At 50.7% G+C, this 18,712-nt stretch overlaps 1 protein-coding gene across 2 annotated transcripts in view; it reads left to right on the top strand.

Moving 5' to 3' along the window:
* The window catches only part of GRIK3 (glutamate ionotropic receptor kainate type subunit 3), a 213,468-nt gene extending 203,839 nt beyond the window's left edge, over nt 1-9,629 (top strand). Inside the window, exons 15-17 of one of the 2 annotated variants that reach the window (XM_011357999.1) lie at nt 6,070-6,292; nt 6,825-7,075; nt 9,435-9,629. In XM_011357999.1, coding sequence (XP_011356301.1) covers nt 6,070-6,292; nt 6,825-7,075; nt 9,435-9,629 — 669 coding nt within the window. Of the gene's footprint in view, nt 1-6,069; nt 6,293-6,824; nt 7,140-9,434 lie in introns of both variants that reach the window. The other variant, XM_011358000.1, reaches the window with a different exon arrangement.
* Nucleotides 9,630-18,712: the final 9,083 nt, after the last annotated feature.

Below are 18,712 nucleotides of genomic sequence, written 5' to 3'. Positions count from 1 at the left end.
ACACTCCATGATCTAGAGCACACAGAAGGGTGCTCCCCAATCTCACCTTCCGGTTTCTCCCGACCTGTCTGCTGGCCTCTCCGATGGTGCCTTAGCCCTGCCTTCAGGCAGAAGTAGGGTCAGAGGACCAAAATGCAATGACCAGACAGAGCTCAGTGGGGTGCACCTGGCACAGTCAGGCCACATCAGCCTTAAAGTCAAACAGACCAGGACTGGAGGCTTGGCTGTTGTCTCTGCTGGATGACCTTGGGCAAGTCGTGTCACTTCTTCTCTGAGCCTGAATTTGCTCACCTGTATAACATGGATACTGATTCCCCACCATGGGGCAATTAACAAAAGGATTCAATGAGCTGTGATATGTCCAGTTGTTAGCTCAGCGCCAGGCTCACAGGGACCCTTAAATCCAAACCTCTCTCCTCTGGATGCACCTTCAGTTGGCTGACCCAGAAAACTGGGAAGGAGGCTGCACCCTTTTCTCCTATTGTCCCATTGTCCCAAAAGGGAGCACACTGGAGAGGGCCCAGCCAGTGGACACCTGGCGACATTTCTTCCAGGCCCCTCTGGATTGGGCCTTTGTAAAGGTCACTGGTGCCTCTATCATAGGATAGCCATCTACCTCTGCACAGAACTGAGCACTTCAGGAAGAGCACAGAGGTCCTCGGAACAGGGGACCCAGAGCGAGCAGGCAGGGGAGCAGCGACAGGTGCAAGGGGGAAGGCAGGTGATGCTGGGAAGTGATTGAAAACCACTCAGTTACTGAGGACCTCTCTTAGTTTTCTCATCTGTGAAATAGGTGTAGTACCCACCTCCTAGAGTTATTGAGATTAAAGGGGATAATTCATATAAACAGCTTAGAACAGCACCTGACACAGAGTACACATGCCATAAATGCTAACTGTTTTTATTATTTATTGTTGAAACTGGTGATACACAGCCCTATTAGGCCTACAGATACGATTTTGAGGGCGATGCATTGCTTATATTTTTAATTAGTTGCCAGCATTTTAAAATTGGGAGATTTTCTCTTTTAAAAAAAATGCACATTTTCAGCTTCTTAAAAATGTGAAAGATGGAGCATCATTGAACCAGCTTTCCTGCAGAGCAGCAATTGTCAGTTGCTGAGAGGCCATGGCTCTCTCCAGTTTATCAGAATTCCGCTCAGCATTCTTTACTTATTACAGTAGCCTGCATGGCTCCTGTCAGCAGTGGCGTTTCTACCACTGAGTATTGTGTCATTTCATTTCTGTAGCAACTCTGTACTATAGAAGTTACTATCCCCCATTTCTGGATGAGAAAACTGAGCCTTGAAGAGAGTTAAGGAGTCTTAGAGAGAAATAATGATGCCAGGCGCTTACTGAGAGTACTTCCTAGGGGCCAGGCTGTGTGCTAAGCTAACCCCCAGTGTAAAGGTGTGAAAAGTGAGGCTCAGAGATGTGATGTCACCTGCCTGTGGTTACAGAAGGAGCTGGGATTTAAACTCAGGTTGGTGTGACACCAGAGTCCATGCAGTGGAGCTGACACCTCCCACCACTGCTCCACCCCTAACCTGCAGCCCTCGCCTCCTGACTACCTCCCACAGGGCCCAGCCTGCACCCCCACACAGGCAAGCCTCAGGGGCATGTACAGACAGCAGGGGCTGCTTCTGGGCTGGAGGGTCAATGAGTCTGTTGTGGCCAGATGGACAGAGACATTGAGCTTAAGGAGGCCTCCTTAAGGCGAGAGACATAATTAACTGCTTGAGCATGGGGATCCAATAAGGCCAAAGACTCCACGCCCAGGGATAAGAAAGATAAGAAAGCCAATTACTGTAAGAAAGGTCTCTTTTCCAATGTGGAAAATACCCTGTCTCTCATAGAACCACATTGCCACTGCCTCCCTGCACATGTTCCCCAAGATTCAGCTTCCCTCGGAATATATATATATATACACACACACACACACACACACATACATTTTCTTGTACAGAAATGTTAAATTCTCAAGATTAAGTATCTTCAGTTGGGGAAAATCAATTTACTTCTTAGAGGAGGCTGGATTTGAAAGTCGTGAGCTTGAAACTTACTTTCTTGCCAATTTTACTGATAAAAAAAAAACTCTCTCCAGCCTGGCACATCGCCCTGTATTGGCTGCTCCAAATGATTCCATTAATTGATTTGTGTGACTGGCCCTGAAGCAATGCTTATTAAGGTTCCCACAGGAGCTGGGACAGGAGGGATGACTCAGAAGCCATAGGTATGGGATGTTGACTACAGCTCAGGCCATGATCGGAACTCAGCCCTCTGATGACCAGGCCCAGGGAGATGAGAGAGAGGCCCGAGACTCGAGGAGGGGCGGTAGCTGTATGCCCCTCTGCCTCAGACATGCCAGAGAGGGAAAGTTGTGCCTAGAATCGCCCAAGGACAGAAGGATAGAACTTAAGGGGAACAGACACCACAAGTGGATGTGTTTGAGAATGGGGACCCCAAGATATAGGACAAGCACAGTGAGTGGCCATTCTAGGGAAGCAGATTTCAGACCCATCTGCCTAAAAGTGACGGAGGTCGTGAATTTGTTGACACCGGAGCTGACAGAGAAGAACCTCTTGAAACCATCACAGCCAGCTTCATGCCTTATTGTCCCCTCGCGTCTTAACTGACCCAATCTCTCTGGTGTCCTCTCCCATCTACCTCATTCTGTTCCTTTACCCACTGGAGGCTTTCATGTGTCTTTCCTCAAAGCCTACTGGTTTCAACACTCACTCTAGTCCCCACCGCGAATTTCTGTCTCTATTTACGTTGTAGTGTCATTGGAAAGAGCATATGTATTGAGGTCAGGCAGACCTACATATAAGAGGAATGGGGTGTCAGGGGGAGGATGCAGGAAGGAGTTTTCAGAAAGAGGAGAAATTATTTTCCTATTCTGAGATAGAAGGAGTGGGGCAAGTCTCCCTGAATGGTTCATTGTCAAGTTACTTTTGCCAGGGCTCAAGGTTTTACCAATGGCTGACCGTGAGTGGGAGAGTAACTAGGTAAAATGAGTAAGGTGGATGGGTGGTTAGGTGATGGATAGATAGGTAAGAGGATGGATAGATGGACAGATGGTTGGATAGATGGATGGATGAATGGATGGATAAATAGGTAAAAGGATAAGAGGATGGTCAGATAGTTAGTTGAATGAATTAGTACATAGTGTGTGGGTAAGACCATTATACGAGGGCATGGTGAATGGATGGATTGCATGCATGCCTTGGAAGTGTAAGGGGAGCCGAGCCCTGATGGCCTCATCAACCCTTTGTTCCAAGCTCTGGTAGAAGGAAAATTTGGAAAGCAAGAGAGACTGAGATGGAAAAGGAGCTGAGGTGCTGAAGCCACTGATGGGAGAATAGTGTTTAGTTACAATAACCAGGAGGGCGGAGTATCCGAGGAGCATGTGTACCTGGTAAACAAGGATGATTAGACTTGGATAAGGTGGATAAGACTTGGAAAGGGAACATTATTAGAGAAATAGACAGCATTGATTAACTGAAAAAGCAATGATATCAGGAACAGAAGCAGCTTGTGTGAAAGAGAGTGTATCAGTTATCCGTGGCTGCATAACAAATCACACAAAACTTAGTGTCTTAAAAAACGGCACCATTGTGATCTCGCCATCTGCAGCTCAGGAATTAGCGTAGCTTAACTAGATCCTCTGCTCAGAGTCTCTCACAGGCCACATTCAAGGCGTCGTCAGCTAGTGCTGCAGTCATCTCAGGGCTCTGCTTCCAAGCTCACTCACGTGGCGACTGGCGGGATTCAGTTCCTCCTTGGCTGTTGAACCGAGGGCTTCAGTTCTCTGCGGACTGTTGCCTAGAGGCTGCCCTCCCTTCCTTGCCATGTGGTCCTCTCCGTGGGGCAACTCACAGCATGGCAGCCAGCTTCCTTCAGGGCAGCAAGAGAGAGTACAAGCAAGATGATAATACAGTCTCACATAACCCAGTCGCTGGAGTGACATACCATTGCTGCTGCGGGGAGTTGAAAGCAAGTCTCTAGGCCATCCCACATGCAGGCGTAGGGATGACACAAGGACAGGAGTCTCAGGGATGGGGATCCCTGGAGCCATATAGAAGCTTCCTACCACAGAGAATCTGGGCAGGAAAAGTAACAGAATGAGAAAGGACCTAAGGAATAAAAGAAGCTGGAGGAGAGGGGAGAGTTTGAATATCAGAAATTTTCTAGAAAAATGGGAAGTGTCTGGGAAGTCAGAGAGCTGGAAGTTGGGAATGTTTTTAAGGGCAATAGTAGCAGTGGGGGAGGGGCATCTGGGCTGCAGGAGTTGCTGAGGTGGAGGAGTAGTTGGGAAAATGGACTAGCTAGAGAGCACAAAAGGTTTGAGGCAAGAGTCGCAGAGGTAAGAGAGTAACTGTGGAGGTGGAGTAGCTGGAGAACAAGAACTGCTGGAAAGAGGTCAGGCTGAGGCCCCTGAGGAGCTGGGAGCAGCCAGCTCGCTGCTCTGGTGGGACCCACTGAAGCTCCAGGCATCGGAGCCCTCCCAGATCTTTGTCGGTCAGAGTCGGTAAATTTGCAGATGGTGCAAGGGCCATTTATCTGTGATGGTTCCCCCAGACCCTGTGCCCAAAGGGAGCCATCACTGGTACTTGACAGATTCTGGGCTCAAATGGAATTCACAGTGGGGTCCTGCCTGCTGCTCCAGTTCCCCCTCCTCCCGTGGTGTGCCTGAGTCTCCAGGAGCCACTTTCAGAAGGGACAGTCCTTACAGAGCTAGGGAGCACCTGCAGAGTAGAAGGTACCCTTTCTTCCCAGCTTCCCCCCACTCCCACTGCCCTGACTCCTGGCAGACACAACTTGTTCCCCATCCCCTGCCCATCCCCCATTCCTGCACTAGCCTGTTCGAGCACAACCGTTCCATCACACACACCGGAGCTGGGCCGGGTGCCAGTCAGACAGGCTGACATCACAGACAGGCATAGCCAGACTTGGAAACTGGTGGGTACAATGGGGCCTGCGGAACCACCCGCTCCCCTGGGACCAGCGGGGGCAGGGCCAATCGCTGCTGGAAGCAGGCAGCTGGCAGGCACGAAGTTCCCAAGAAATCTCACGAATGCCATGCACTCCGGTTTGCCCATTCTCCTTAGCAGCAGAGGACATTCAGTGTCAGCCCCCTTTCCCAGCCCCAGTGTCCGATTTGAGTCTCCGCAGCCAGGCAGGGCAAGTACAGCTACCTACCCAGCAGGCCTAGTCCTAGGGATGCTGGTTCCATTCACGCAGCAGCATCTAACCCAGGACGCTCTGGGTACGAGGGGATAGCGGGCCTGCAGGCACCTGCTCTGACTGCCCCTGCTCCTCTCCCTACTCTGCAGTTCTCACTCTGCTTCTCTTTCACTATAATGAAGTAGACCAAATAGCAACCTCGCCTCGAACAAAATCTCCCCCTGGGACACGGTACGTCAGAGGGGGCCCCTTCGGTTGAAGTGGGAGTGAGGGACCCAGGACCCACTGAGCTTTGCCCTCATTGGCATCCACCTCTCCCTGTCTCCCCTCACAGTGGTTTCTGTGAGGCCGTGCAGTTCAGTGGTTAGGAGCATGGACTCTGGAACCAGATGGTCTGGGTCTGAAACCTGGCTTTCCCACTTAGTATCTGAGTGACCTTAGGCGAGTTACTTAGCCGTGCCTCAGTTTGCCCATCTGTAAAATGAGGCTAACGTACCTGCCTCCTATGATTGCTGTGACGAATCAATGAGTAAATGCAGGTAAAGCGCATAGAACAGGGCCTGCGTGTGCAATTGTTTCATAAATATTAAGGAAAGAAAATCGACTTTATGAAAGTCAGTGTGAAAACCACTTGTGCCATCGCAAAGATCCCAGGGTTTCCAGGGGGTTGGGCCTGAGCCTGAATCTCGGCTTTATCACTTGCCATCTGTGCGTTTTGGGACCTGCCTTTCCAGGGCCTCAGTGTCTACCTCTGAGCAATGTTCTCACTCTGGGGACTGGAGACAGAGGTACACGCCCTGAGCCTTGTCCCCGGGGCGAGCAGTGCTTGGCTCCTGGTATGCTCAGTAACTGCGTGTGCATCGCTCCTCCCCTTGTGGCCCAGAAATCCAAGATCTCCACCTTCGAGAAGATGTGGGCCTTCATGAGCAGCAAGCCCTCGGCGCTGGTGAAAAACAATGAGGAGGGCATCCAGAGGACCCTGACGGCGGACTATGCGCTGCTCATGGAGTCCACCACCATCGAGTACGTCACCCAGAGGAACTGCAACCTCACCCAGATCGGGGGCCTCATCGACTCCAAGGGCTACGGCATCGGCACACCCATGGGTGAGAGTGGGGCTGCCGGCGGGAGGGCGGGGGGCCGGGCAAGGCCCCCACATCCACTCCCACACGCAGTCTCCCGCTCCTTCTCCCAGCTCCTCCCACGGAGCCTAGAAAGGTGGCATTCCCTCAGCCCAGAGATGAAGGGGCGGAGCACGTACCTTGCGAGGTCAGTCCTGGCCTAAGCAGAGAACTGGGGCAAACAAACACAGAGGTGGGGGTCAATCGAAAGGTCACAACTGCTCTCTCTGGCCTCACCCCTGTTGATGCAGCCCAGATACAGTGTGCCTTCTGGGGGCCCGTGGAGACAGAGATTCATAGGTAAGACTCCCCACTCCAAATCAGGACCCTTCCTCCCATCCAGATACCACATAGAGATATAAAGAGAGGCAATATAAAGATATAAAGAGAGTCCCCCTTTTTTATGAGCTTACTGGGAGGGTGAGTGATGGTGGCTGGCACTGATCAGGGTGTTGGCGGGGACGTACGGAAGGGGCAGGATGCTGCTGACAGCCGGGATCCGCTCTGCCCTGCTCAGGCTCCCCGTACCGGGACAAGGTGACCATCGCCATTCTGCAGCTGCAGGAGGAGGACAAGCTGCACATCATGAAGGAGAAGTGGTGGCGGGGCAGCGGGTGTCCCGAGGAGGAAAACAAGGAGGCCAGCGCCCTGGGTATCCAGAAGATCGGGGGCATCTTCATCGTCCTGGCTGCCGGGCTGGTCCTGTCGGTGCTGGTGGCCGTGGGCGAGTTTGTGTACAAGCTCCGCAAAACAGCAGAGCGCGAACAGGTGAGCCCACGAGCTGGCGCCTGCACGGGGAAGGGAGGGAGATGGAAGAACGGAATGTATGCTGGTCTCACACCTCGTACGTGCCAGGCACACGGTGGTGTCTGATTCCATTTCCACTGTAGCCCACCCTGCATCCCATCCACCAGGAAGCCTGGCCAGCCCCACCTCTGCACTGACTCTGAGCACACTTTCCCATCACTATTGCTCCACGCCAGGCCACACCCCATCATCTCCAGCTGGACCATGCAACAGCCTCCAGTCAGGCCTTCCTGCCCACTCTTCCTCTCTACCATCCGCTCTCCACCCACAGCCAGTGAGTGCCTTGTTTCAAACTTGATTCGAACTATGTCATTCCCTTGCACAAAACCCTCCAGGGTAATTGTTGAAGCTGGGCGATGGTGACATAGGGGTTCATTATACTGTTCCCACTATTTCTGTATATATTTAGAAATTTCCGTAATCAAAAGTTTAACAAAGAAAAGGGTTAAGAGACCTGGCCTAAGCGTTAAGATGGGAGAAGTAGACTCAACCAGCCTGATTAATTCAAGTGTGGCTGGGCAGTGGTTCTGGATACGGGTAGCAAATTAGAATCACAGGGAGAAAGTTTTTTAAGTGCTAATGCCCTGGCCTCACTCCCAGAGATTCTATTTTAATTGGTCCGTGGTGGAATCGGCATCTTAAGAAAGTGTATGGGGTGATTTCAGTGTGCACCTGAGCTGAGGGCCACTGGGCTAAGGGACGCACCTCTCACAGAGGAGTTCAAAGTGATACAGGGTCAGCGTGGGAGGAGATTGCAGTTCAGTCACATATACAGGAGACTATTAAAAACAGGCAGCTTTTACAACCATCAAAAATGAAATGGAGTCCTTTATAACCAGTAAGCCTGAGTCAGAAATGCACCAAATGGAAGTGGTCAAGTATATGTGTGGTTTTATTTCCAAAGATGTTCGTTGAAATATTAATTACTCCATGAAAAAAAAAATGGGAAAAATAACTAAATGCCCAATAATAAGGAATGGCTAAAAAGATTACGATACGTTAACAGAAATTCTATAGGAATTTCCATTACAATCAGAATGAGCTCCAAATTCCAACCAAAAGCCTACGGATCTGGTCCTTGCCCACTTCTCTGACTTCCTCCTTCCCACCCTTCCCTCCCTTACTCTGCTCCGCACACACTGGCCTCCTGTTCAGTCCTTAACACGCCAAGCACATTTCAGCCTCAGGGCCTTTGCACATGCTGTTTTGTCCACCCACAGTGCTCTTCCCCCAGGGCACCATATTCTCCCAACCCCTCTCTATCCCATTCCGCTGCTTTATTCTCTTAGTAATAGTTACCACTCTCTGAAATTCTTTATTCGTTCACATGTTTAGTGTCTGTTTCCATCCCATCACTAGACCATAAACTCCCTGAGGACTAGGACCTTATTCTGTCATTTTCACTGCTGTATGCCTAATACCTAAAATAGCGCCTGGCACATAATAAGAGATCAATAAATAATTTCAAGTGAAGAAAGGGAGGTGAGGAGAGATGATATTCTGGATTTAGTGGGTAAACAAGGGGGAATTTGGAGAAATCACATGGCTGATAAGAGGCAGAGCCAGGATTCAAAGCCAAGTCCCATTCCCCTGCACCACACAGACTGCATACGAGCTTCCTGGGTGCCGGTGCCCTGCTCTTGCTGGGTAAATTGAGACATTGACAGCCCCCACTGACTTCCTGACACGCTGCAGGACAACCTCTGCCATCAGATACCTGCAGGCGATACCGTACTTTGCTGTCCCTCTCGGGACTCACAGGGACCCAAGCCAGAGGAAGCGAGTGCCACCCAGCTGCCCTGCAGGGACCCGCCTCCCAGGAGCCCACCCTGAGAAACACGTGCTGGACTTTCCTGAGTGGGAGCGCAGTGACTCTCCCCTTAGTTGGAAGCCCTCACAGGGGAGAGGGGGTCATCCACATATTCATCAAGTGTTTCTTAAACCCCAACTCTGGGCCAGAACCAGTGGTGAAGGCTAGGCTCATGGCGGGAAAACTGGTTGGTTCTTGTCCTCAGAATCTAGTGGAGAGAAATCAGATAGGTAAACTCAAATTTTAATGTCCTTACCAATCAGAGCCTGTTTGCTCATCTGTAAATGGAGATAAGATGATACCACCTACCTTAGTGTCCAAAACAAGAACTCGATGCTCTATAGGCTGCTACACAAACTAGTTATCTTGCGGGGAGCAGAGGGTGGGTGGGATGAAGGGATGTGAGAGACCGGTGACCTTAGCACAGGCTTGGGAGGAAGCGTGGGAGTTTGCTGGAGTGGCAGGGCCACGCCTCACCCATGTGCCCCCTTCCCTCCCACCCCCATCCAGCGCTCCTTCTGCAGCACTGTGGCCGACGAGATCCGTTTCTCCCTCACCTGCCAGCGTCGGGTCAAGCACAAGCCGCAGCCTCCCATGATGGTCAAGACTGACGCCGTCATCAACATGCACACGTTCAATGATCGCCGGCTTCCAGGCAAGGACAGCATGACCTGCAGCACGTCATTGGCCCCCGTATTCCCCTAGGCACCAGTAGGGTGGGGACCGCAGGCCTGGGGGCAGGGTGGAGGAAAGCAAAGGAGACTGGAAGGAATGTCCCATGTCCCCGTGCTGGGCTTGGGGACCAGAGCTGCTGCCTGCCTATTGGGCCAGGAGCCCTCTGCCCTTACCCACCAGGAAACCAGCAGGCCCCCTCAGGCCAGCTGCTTGGGCTTCACTCTCCTCTCGTTTCTTCTATGGGTTTCTAAAGCTGCCAGCCGAGACAGCCAAGGCCAAAGGAAGCACATGCCTCTCTCAGGCCAAACCTACCTGCCCCTCAACTCTCCTCTACAGTCAGAAGTTTCTACCACGGCCCTACAGAGGCCGAAGAAAATAGACAACAGTTCTTTTATGGCCACCTCTTCCCCATGAGCCCAGGTCTCCTGGGGCTTGACTATGAGTCCAGAGACACAAACCTTGGGCATCTTATGGATGTTATAGTTTGGCAGCCAGTGGAGCTGAAGATGGAGGACGATTACCCTACATGCCTGGGCAGAAAGAAGACTTCATCCCCCAGGCAATGCTCACGTGGTCCTGAACTCCTGGACTTGGCGCCACCCATGGCAATCCCTGTTTTGGCAAAGTCTAAAGCAGAGAGCCCCACAGGGGAAAAGAGGAGTTTGGGGTCCGGGAGAGAAGAGAATGCACAGAAGCCACCATTTTAAATTTTTACAGGCAATGTCCAATGGCTCCCACTTCTCTAGGTGTCTAAAGCGAGGGAGTAGTCAGAGCAAATGCTTCTCCACTTTCTGGCCAGAGGAGAGAGGACCCCCTGAATATCTCACAAAGGATGCCCAGAGATTCAGCCAGTATTTGAAGTCCAGAGGAACAATAGATTCCAAGGAAATCCCACAGGGCCTCAAGCCATCGGATCTTAATTTGCCGGTTACCAGGCTGTGTTCTGAACCCCGGTGGCATTCGGGAGCTTGGGCTCTTCGCCATCTACTCATCAGCAACATGCCATTCCTGGTCAGTTGACCTTGAGCTCCTTCTGTCATCTTGGAAGAAGAGTAGCCAAGATTAAAGTGAATGTCAAGTCACCCCTTTTTGAAAGAGGGGTCCAGGTCCTACTACACAGGCTAATTTGGGGGTAGATAGAGAAAGCCAAAAGGGCCCTAAGGAACTCCTGGCCTCTTGGACTTGCCAAACCTAAAGATATCCTCCAGAGAAAGAAAAATTTTAGAGACAGGATATCATGGCTGGTAGAGGCTACAAAGGTGGAAAGAGAGAAGCTGCTTCCTGGAGAATTAACCAAAGACCCCATGCGGAGACCCAAGGCCACCGTGGCCCCTGGTCTCTTGTCCAGAGCAGCTGGGACCTTGCAAGGCTTGGGGGTACAGCAGAGAAGTAGTAGCAGATGGGGTACCAGTGAGGAGTAGACCAGATTATCTGTGAGTTCCAGGTAGCTGTGTTGGATGCTCTAGAGGTCTATGACTTTAAGATTCTGGAAGAAGAATAAGACATGGAAGGGTTAGGAGCAAAGTGTCCTTAAAGAGAACAAGATGGGACCGGCAGAGCTTCCCATGGCTAAGGGCAGAGGGCGGTTTTTGAGCAGGGGAAGGGGGCTGGAGATTCTGGACAGGGACCCAGAAGCACCAGCCACCCTCCTGCCCTTCTCCCCTGTCTCTGCTTGAGGAGTCTGGTTAGGGAAGAGCTACATTTAGGTCTCAAGGACCTTCTCAGTTGAGGTGAAGGGTCGTATCTAGCGTCCCCAGGGACTCACAAAGCAGGAGAGCACAGTGGGCTCATGTGATAAGTAATGTCCCTCCTACAAATTGGGAGCTGCAGGACCAAACTGACTGGTTCCCAGAATCACAGCAGCTCCAGGAGGCTGTGTGCACTGGACGTGGGGAAAGAGGGCTGGATATGCAGCATAGCAAACACATGTAACGACAGGAAAAGCCATGCTGTTGTGAGCTTCTGGGTGCAGGAGTGTGTGTGTGTGTGTGTGTGTGCGTGTGTGTGCGTGTGTGCGTGTGCATGTGCGTGCACGTGTGTGTGTGTGTGTGTGTGTGCATAAATGTGTATCTGAGTCTTTGTATGTGCGAGCTTTGGGGGCTGGGGGAGGACAGATTTGGACATGTACTGAGTCCAGGGCATGCAATAATAAGAGAATCCTTTGGGTTCTGATGTATGTGTGTATGTGTGTGTACGTGTGTGTGAATTGAGGATAAGGGAAACAACTCTGGACAAGCAGCAGAGCCCCATACATGTAAAAACAGGAGAAGCCATGTCCTAATGGGGTTCTGGTGAATATATATATGTACACACGCATGCACAAGCGAGTGTATGTGTGAGTGTGTATGTGTGTATATTGGTGCACCAAATGGCAGAGGGTGGAGGACAGGATAAAAACCTGCAGCATTGCCAAATATGTTTAAAAGGAAAAGCCATGTCATCAAGGGGTCAACGTGTGAGTAAATGTGCACATGTGTGTGTGGGCTTGTGTGTGCAGCAGAGACCGGGAGGGAGGACAGAACCAGACAGACATGTAGCACAGGTGAACGCATGTCATATTTGAGAAGCCATGTAGAACTGGAGTTTGTGAGTCTGTGTGTATGCTCACATACATGTGTTCAAATGCACACATATGTTCCAGCTCACTACAGGAGCAGAGACAGACAATCAGGAAGGCAGGGAACCAGGGTCTCTTTGCACTTCTGCCATGGGGAGAGATCATTTGTCACAAAGATTGGCCAAGATTGTCTAGGCATAGATGCAGGGAGACTGGCCAAGTGGGAGCACAACACTTCAGGGACTCATGGCTGGTGGCTCTTTTGCTCTAGGCAGAGTGCCCTGTTTGAAGGAGAAATGACCTGTTTTTGCAATTTCCAGGTAACAGGATTCTAATGAAGGAATTGGACCTTTTGCTCCACCAAACGCAGATATTAACTACTGTCTTTTTTTATCCAATATAATTTCTTAGCACATACCCACATCCATGCTTATATCACACACACACACATGAATGCTCCATGAACATGTCGTGTTCTTTTGAGGCGACGCACACAGACAGACTGTGTTGGGAAAAAGAAAAGGAAGTGGCACCGGGTGGAAAGACTTCATCAAGGGAGTGACGAATGGATATCAGAAGTACGGTTCAGTTAGGGAAGTCCCCCAAAGATACCGAAATGATGTTTAGGATCCTAAACGGAAGTGGGATGACATGCTGCCCGATCTCCTGTCCCATTCGAGCCTTATGTCCATATGTGTGGCTAGTGTTCAACTTCTGGCTAAAGTCTTGTGTTTGTCTTCGAGACCAGCCCAGGATTCAAAGTGCAGCGGAAACCACTTCTGCCCAAGTATCAGTTGTGTCTCTCCCAGGAGACTAAAGACGCTGCTACATCGCAGAGGGCGAGGGGTGGGGAGAATGTGTTCTTAGCGAGGGTCATGTAGAATTAAAGCTTGGGTCCACCTGCCAGGTAATGTGGAACGGAGCAGCCGCGAGTGCTGTGGGTGCACACACAGAGACACTGAGGTCAGGGGCTGCGAGTGATGAGGAGCAGAAAAGCTGGTTTGGATGGAGCAGAAGATGGGGACTTGCCTGAGCAGGTGCTGGACTGTCTCAGTCTGGCCCTACACGCTGGCCCTAAACAAAAGAGTACCCCCACCTTTCATCCCCATCTCCCATCCCAAAATGCCAGTGCCTCCTCTCAACCTGCTAAATCTGGCCAAATTGAGGGGCAGCAGTAAGGAGACACACACACACACACCCCGCCAAGGCCCTTGGGCTTTTGGACAATGAGCCCTCCTTATCTCTTTCCCCCTGACCTGTTACTGGTTTCTCTGCTGTGGACAGATAAGAAAACCCTAAGAATTTTGTCACTGTTCAGGCGGTCCCACTCTGCAAGTCTCTCAAGAGGAATAATGCCCCTTGCCTGATGAGCTGACTCTGACTCTCTGAAGTATGGGTGGGCCTCCCCCCATCATAGCCAAGCCTCAGCTAGAGGAGCACACTGCCTACCTCCCCATGCCTGGGCACCAGCAGATGGGAATTCTGGCCCAGATGGGGGAGGGGACCTGCGATGTTGGGTGAAGACACCGAGTGGCTAGAAGTCACTCCCCGTCCTTAAGCTCTCAGAGGGCGGAAGTCAGACCAGAACAGTCAGAAGCTCCCTCCCTGCCTTCTTTTCCAGAGGGTGCTGTGTGCAGGTTTGCAGCTGCTGCTTCATCACTCAGCATGAAGCTAATCCCTTCCAGAGCCATCCCCAGATATATGCACAAACATCTGGAAACAGGCCAAACTCTGGGCCATGTCTGGAATGGTCCTGTGTGGAAGGGCCTAGCTCTGGTAAAACAGCTGTACAGACTTACCATCTGAGACAGGCCCAGCCCCCTAGACAGATATAAAAAATGAGCCCAACCCTGTAGACAGGTCTCTGGAAGAGACACATCTGGAACAGTCTCCCAGCTTGGGTGCACGTGTCTGGAATGGGCCCAGTGTCTTGCCACAGTGGAAGGGCCCTACCCTCTGTCCCCATGCCGGTTTGAATCAAGCCTTCATTTCAGTCCTTCATTTGCCCTGGAGTTAAAATTTCAGGGCTGAGGCCATACATGAAGTCACAAAACTGTTTTTGGTAGAAGGTGAATGTTCTGTACAATATATATATGAATGTAAAAAGATATATGCTGTATATATATATATATATATGCACAGTGTATATATGACCTGTAGCCCATGTGTATATGCACCCCTCCCTGCACGTCTGCACACAGAGTGTACATAACCCAGCCAGTATGGGTGGGGACTAGGTGAGAGATGGGGGCTGCAGCAACAAAGTCTGGGATGGAGGCCACCTGGGGCAGGGGCTGCAGAGAGCCCCCTCGGGATGGGGAAGGCCCTGCATACACCAGCGCTGCAGACCCTAAGGAAGCGGGCAGAACCATGGAGGCTGGTGCACGGGCCCTTGCGCAGCCGGTGCCTCTTGGGGAGAGACAGGAGTGGCGAAGGAGCCTCGTCTCCATCTGAGAGTGTCTGAAGCAGGACAGCAGGGCCAGTGTCTGGGGAGCAATGTCATGCCAGTACTAGGCTCCTGAGACCTATTCTAATACCTGGCTGCACAATCACCAGGTAGATGCCAAGCTTTACCTGGAATATCCTAAAAGGCTGGAGTATTGCAGGTGGCCGAGGCTTCTGCCTCAAATTCTCACCCACACACAAGGGCACAGCGCATAGCTAGGGAAAACACTTTTTAAAGAGAATGGCCCTGAGGACATTGCCAGCATGCCAGTATGAAGTCCTAATGTTCTAGTTATTGACCCTGCCCCCATCCCCTGCCTTATAAAACAGACCTCAAATCAGCCCGCAGTGTGTCTCTACGAATCAAAATTCTGAGGCTTCAGGTATTGGGAAGCAGCTGCCAGCAATGCCAGCAAAGAGTTTGTCCCACCTCAGACCACCTCCCCAGCCCCATTTGACCCAGAGGCCAGATGTCATAGAGTGATCAAGGAGCCAGAGATGTGAGCAGAGTAGTGATATGGGTGAAAGATGAGAGGCCAACAAGGCACTTCCTGTCCTGGCACGGCCCATGCCATCTGTCTGCCTTCTCTCCCCTGCAGTACTTCTCCAAGCAGGGCAGTTGGCAGAGAGCCCCCCACAGAACCCACAGACCTCTATCCCTGCCCCTCTCAGATCCATCTGTTCTTTGCAGTTCTGACCTTTTAGCTAGTGGTCCTGCCCTGTCATGGGTCATAGCATCTCTGGAGCATGCAGGAAAGAAGAAATCCGGGGTGGGCTTCTGTGTGGTCAGTGGCCAGCCCCCGCTTCAGCCCCATGCATCAGGCTGGTCTGCACTTAACTCTGGGTCTGCCCCAGAGGCCCTGGACAGAGCACATCTGAACCCAGCTCCCTGAGGAGGGGCCTGTCACTGTGCTCCCAACCCCTATCCCATCTCTGCCCGGGCTGACTTTCTGGCTGGGTCTCCCATGACTGGGACTTGGGTTCCCAGCCCCTGGCCTGAGCCCCCAGCCAGCACCATGCAAGATCCCTGGCCTGTCCCACCACCCAGCCCAGAGTGCCTGGACCCACCCCCTGCTCCCACGTAACATGGTTCCCACACACTGGTCTCTGGGCCATTCAGGGGATGCCCTTTGTGGACATGCAGAATTTCTATGAATATAGTTTTTTGTAAACATTTTGTAACAATTTGGGTTTCATAGTAACTGTGTTACTTGCCAATCATTCTAGGCTAATGTAAATAAATTTCCAAACAAATCCAATTATTTTCCTTTTTAAGACACTGTGATATATCAAAGTGCACAGTTTGCTGTATGAAGTAATATGGTTTTAAATTTTAAATAAAGAAATGTTTCTAGAAAACAGGGCCCCCTCGAGACGTGTTTTCTGTTTCTCTTCCTCCACCTAGAACCAGAGGGTGCTGGGCAATTGAGTTGTGCCATCTTCTCCCAGGGATGACAGTGTCCCGGGCAAGAGACCCTCATGATGAGCGGGTGGGTGGCTCCAGCCCTGGCTCCTGGCTCTCATATCAAACATAGAGAGTATAGTATATGTCCTTGACGTTGTCTGACTTCTGTCTTCCCTTCTCGTGGGCGTGTCCCCAACTCATCTCCATCTACATAGCTACCTTAGAGTCGCCATGTCCTTATGTGACCCTGTCCCTCTGGCCAAAGTTGGGGAAGATGGGTGAGCCTCTTACCCAACCTTGGCCAATCAAAGATCTTGCCTGAGCTTTTTCAAACTGGAAATGAGCTGGCTACTCTAAGCTGGCTACTCTCGGGAGATGGAAACTGCCCACATAATAACTGGTTCAGGGCAGGACTTTATAAGCAGGAAGGCATTGAACACAGATCTTTACAAAACCAATGAAGAGGTGAGGAAGCAAAGCCAAGCTGGGCCTCCAGTGGCTCCCAGAACAACATAGAACCGACGCACCAGGGCAGTGGCCATCTCTGAGACTGGTACTAGAATCGTGAGACAAAAACACACCCCAGAGCTGCAATCCAAGGCTTGGAAAGCCTGGATCAAGAATCTGATGCCGCCACTGCCTCCATCACAATTGCTTCTCGTTACCCAGGAAGTTAGAGGTGGATACTGGAGTGATGCTGCTAAAAAACCTCATGTTCCCATTACAGAAACAGCCCAAAAAGGGGACAGGAAGATGGCCTCTTCTGCTTTCCTTCTGCTTTCCAAACTCATGCAAACAGATTTAATTGGTAGAGACTAATTTACATCTAAAACTCTCCATGTTCCCCATGATATCGTCATAATCATAGCTAATATTACTGAGCACTACCTATGTGTCAGGTGCTGTGCTAAGTTCTTGACACATATGATGTCCTTCCGCTCTTGCCTCAGACCCTGACACAGTTCGGATCTTGACTCTACATGACATGTCCATCTAAATGTCCATCCCTGTTGACTCAGTCTCTTGGTGAAATTTCTTGTAGAGTTACTACAATTGGACCAGCTTGGGTCAGGTCGTCACCTGTGGTCCAATCAGCTGTGATCAGAAGGAGTGAAGGGTCACATAATAAAATTATGCTAGTACCCGGGTTCTTTGCTTTAGGAGGGTTGAGAAAACTGAAAAGTTCCATAAAAAGATATGTGGGTTGGGAATACCTCCTAAACTATGCACCCTCCCGTTCCATCAACTAATGAGTGCCAGGTAAGCCAAGCCAAGACCCCAGAAATCCCTGTAGAATGGAGAGACGTTCAAGACCCAGTGGGCTACAGTGTCTGAAAACTCTGGTCCAGCCTGGAGCTACAGCCCAGGAAGAGGCTTTGGATCCAAGCCAGGTAAGAGGCAGGAAGAGGCTATCAGTTGAAAGACATCTGTCAGCCATTGGAAGGTAGAGGTAATGTCCATTCCCTAGGAGTGAACACAGTAGTGTTCAGAGGAGACTCCAAGACCAGCAGGGAGTGGGGTAACACAAATAAGAAACAAAGAAGAGAGCAGGTAGGAATGAGGTCCACAATTGGGATGAAGAAGCAGGTAGAGCACCCACTCATTCATCTATCCATCCATCCACCCATCCACCCACTCATTTATTCATGCATTCATCCACCCATCAATCCATCCACCTGTCTATGGAAAGACATCCATCCTATGTATGTCTTTCTATCCACCTACCGATTCATCAACCAATTTATCTGTTTATCAATCTACCTGTCCTCCCACCTTCAATCTATCCATCCATCCATCTATCCATCCAACCATCCATTTATAGAGTTAGACAAGTATTTTGTGTATGAGTTTCAGCTCTACCACCTACTAGGTGCATAAGCTTGAACAAAGAACTTCACAACCCTGAACTTCAGTTTCCTTATCTATAAAATGCATGATAATGAAACCCCACCACAACAACCACCCTGCCCCCATGGAATGGTTATGGGCGTTAAATGAGAAAAAACACATTAAGTACTTAGCATAGGGCTGGGCACAACAGAAGCCAACAATAAGAAACAGTAATTTTTATTAAGAAAAAGGAGGAAGAAGAGAAGAATTAGGATCTACTATATGCTGACCCCTCTCTGGGAATAGAGTGGTAAGCAGTAAGGTAAGACTTCCCCACCCAGGGCTCAGAGCCTGGCCTAGAAGCCCATCTGTGACCCTGTAGGCTGTAGACCAGGATCAGTCTGGCCTCTTAGGATAGTGGAGTGACCCTGATTGTCTCTGGATTGGGCAGAGAGAGGACAGAACATTTTTGGCCCCCCAGTGTCTCTGAGAAGCCCCAACTCTACTTCTCAGAGCCCATCTTCACTTGGGTGGCCCTCCCAGACACTGAGCTCTCTCTCTCCATGGCTCCATCCCTAGGAGGCAAGGAAGTGATGCTGGGCATTCCTCTCTCCTGTCCCCAAGAGCAGAGGATATGGCTTCTCTCCCTATGAAGGAGGCTCTCATTGCTTCCTTCCCAAGGAAGAAAATGGAGCTCACATTACCAGGTACTCAGTAACAGCCAAGCATCACTGCCAGCACTTTATACTAATTGCTCAGGGATTAAGCAATGACCTTTTGAAGTAGGCAGTGTTACATCCCATTTTACAGTTAAGAAAGCAAAGGATCATAGAACTGAGTGAACTTGCTCAAGGTCTCACAGCTAGTCAGTGTGGC

Source organism: Pteropus vampyrus, unplaced genomic scaffold (assembly GCF_000151845.1).
Source record: "Pteropus vampyrus isolate Shadow unplaced genomic scaffold, Pvam_2.0 Scaffold36, whole genome shotgun sequence".
In the NCBI taxonomy this organism is placed as follows: Eukaryota; Metazoa; Chordata; class Mammalia; order Chiroptera; family Pteropodidae; genus Pteropus; species Pteropus vampyrus.
This window is presented reverse-complemented; position numbering and strand designations above follow the sequence as displayed.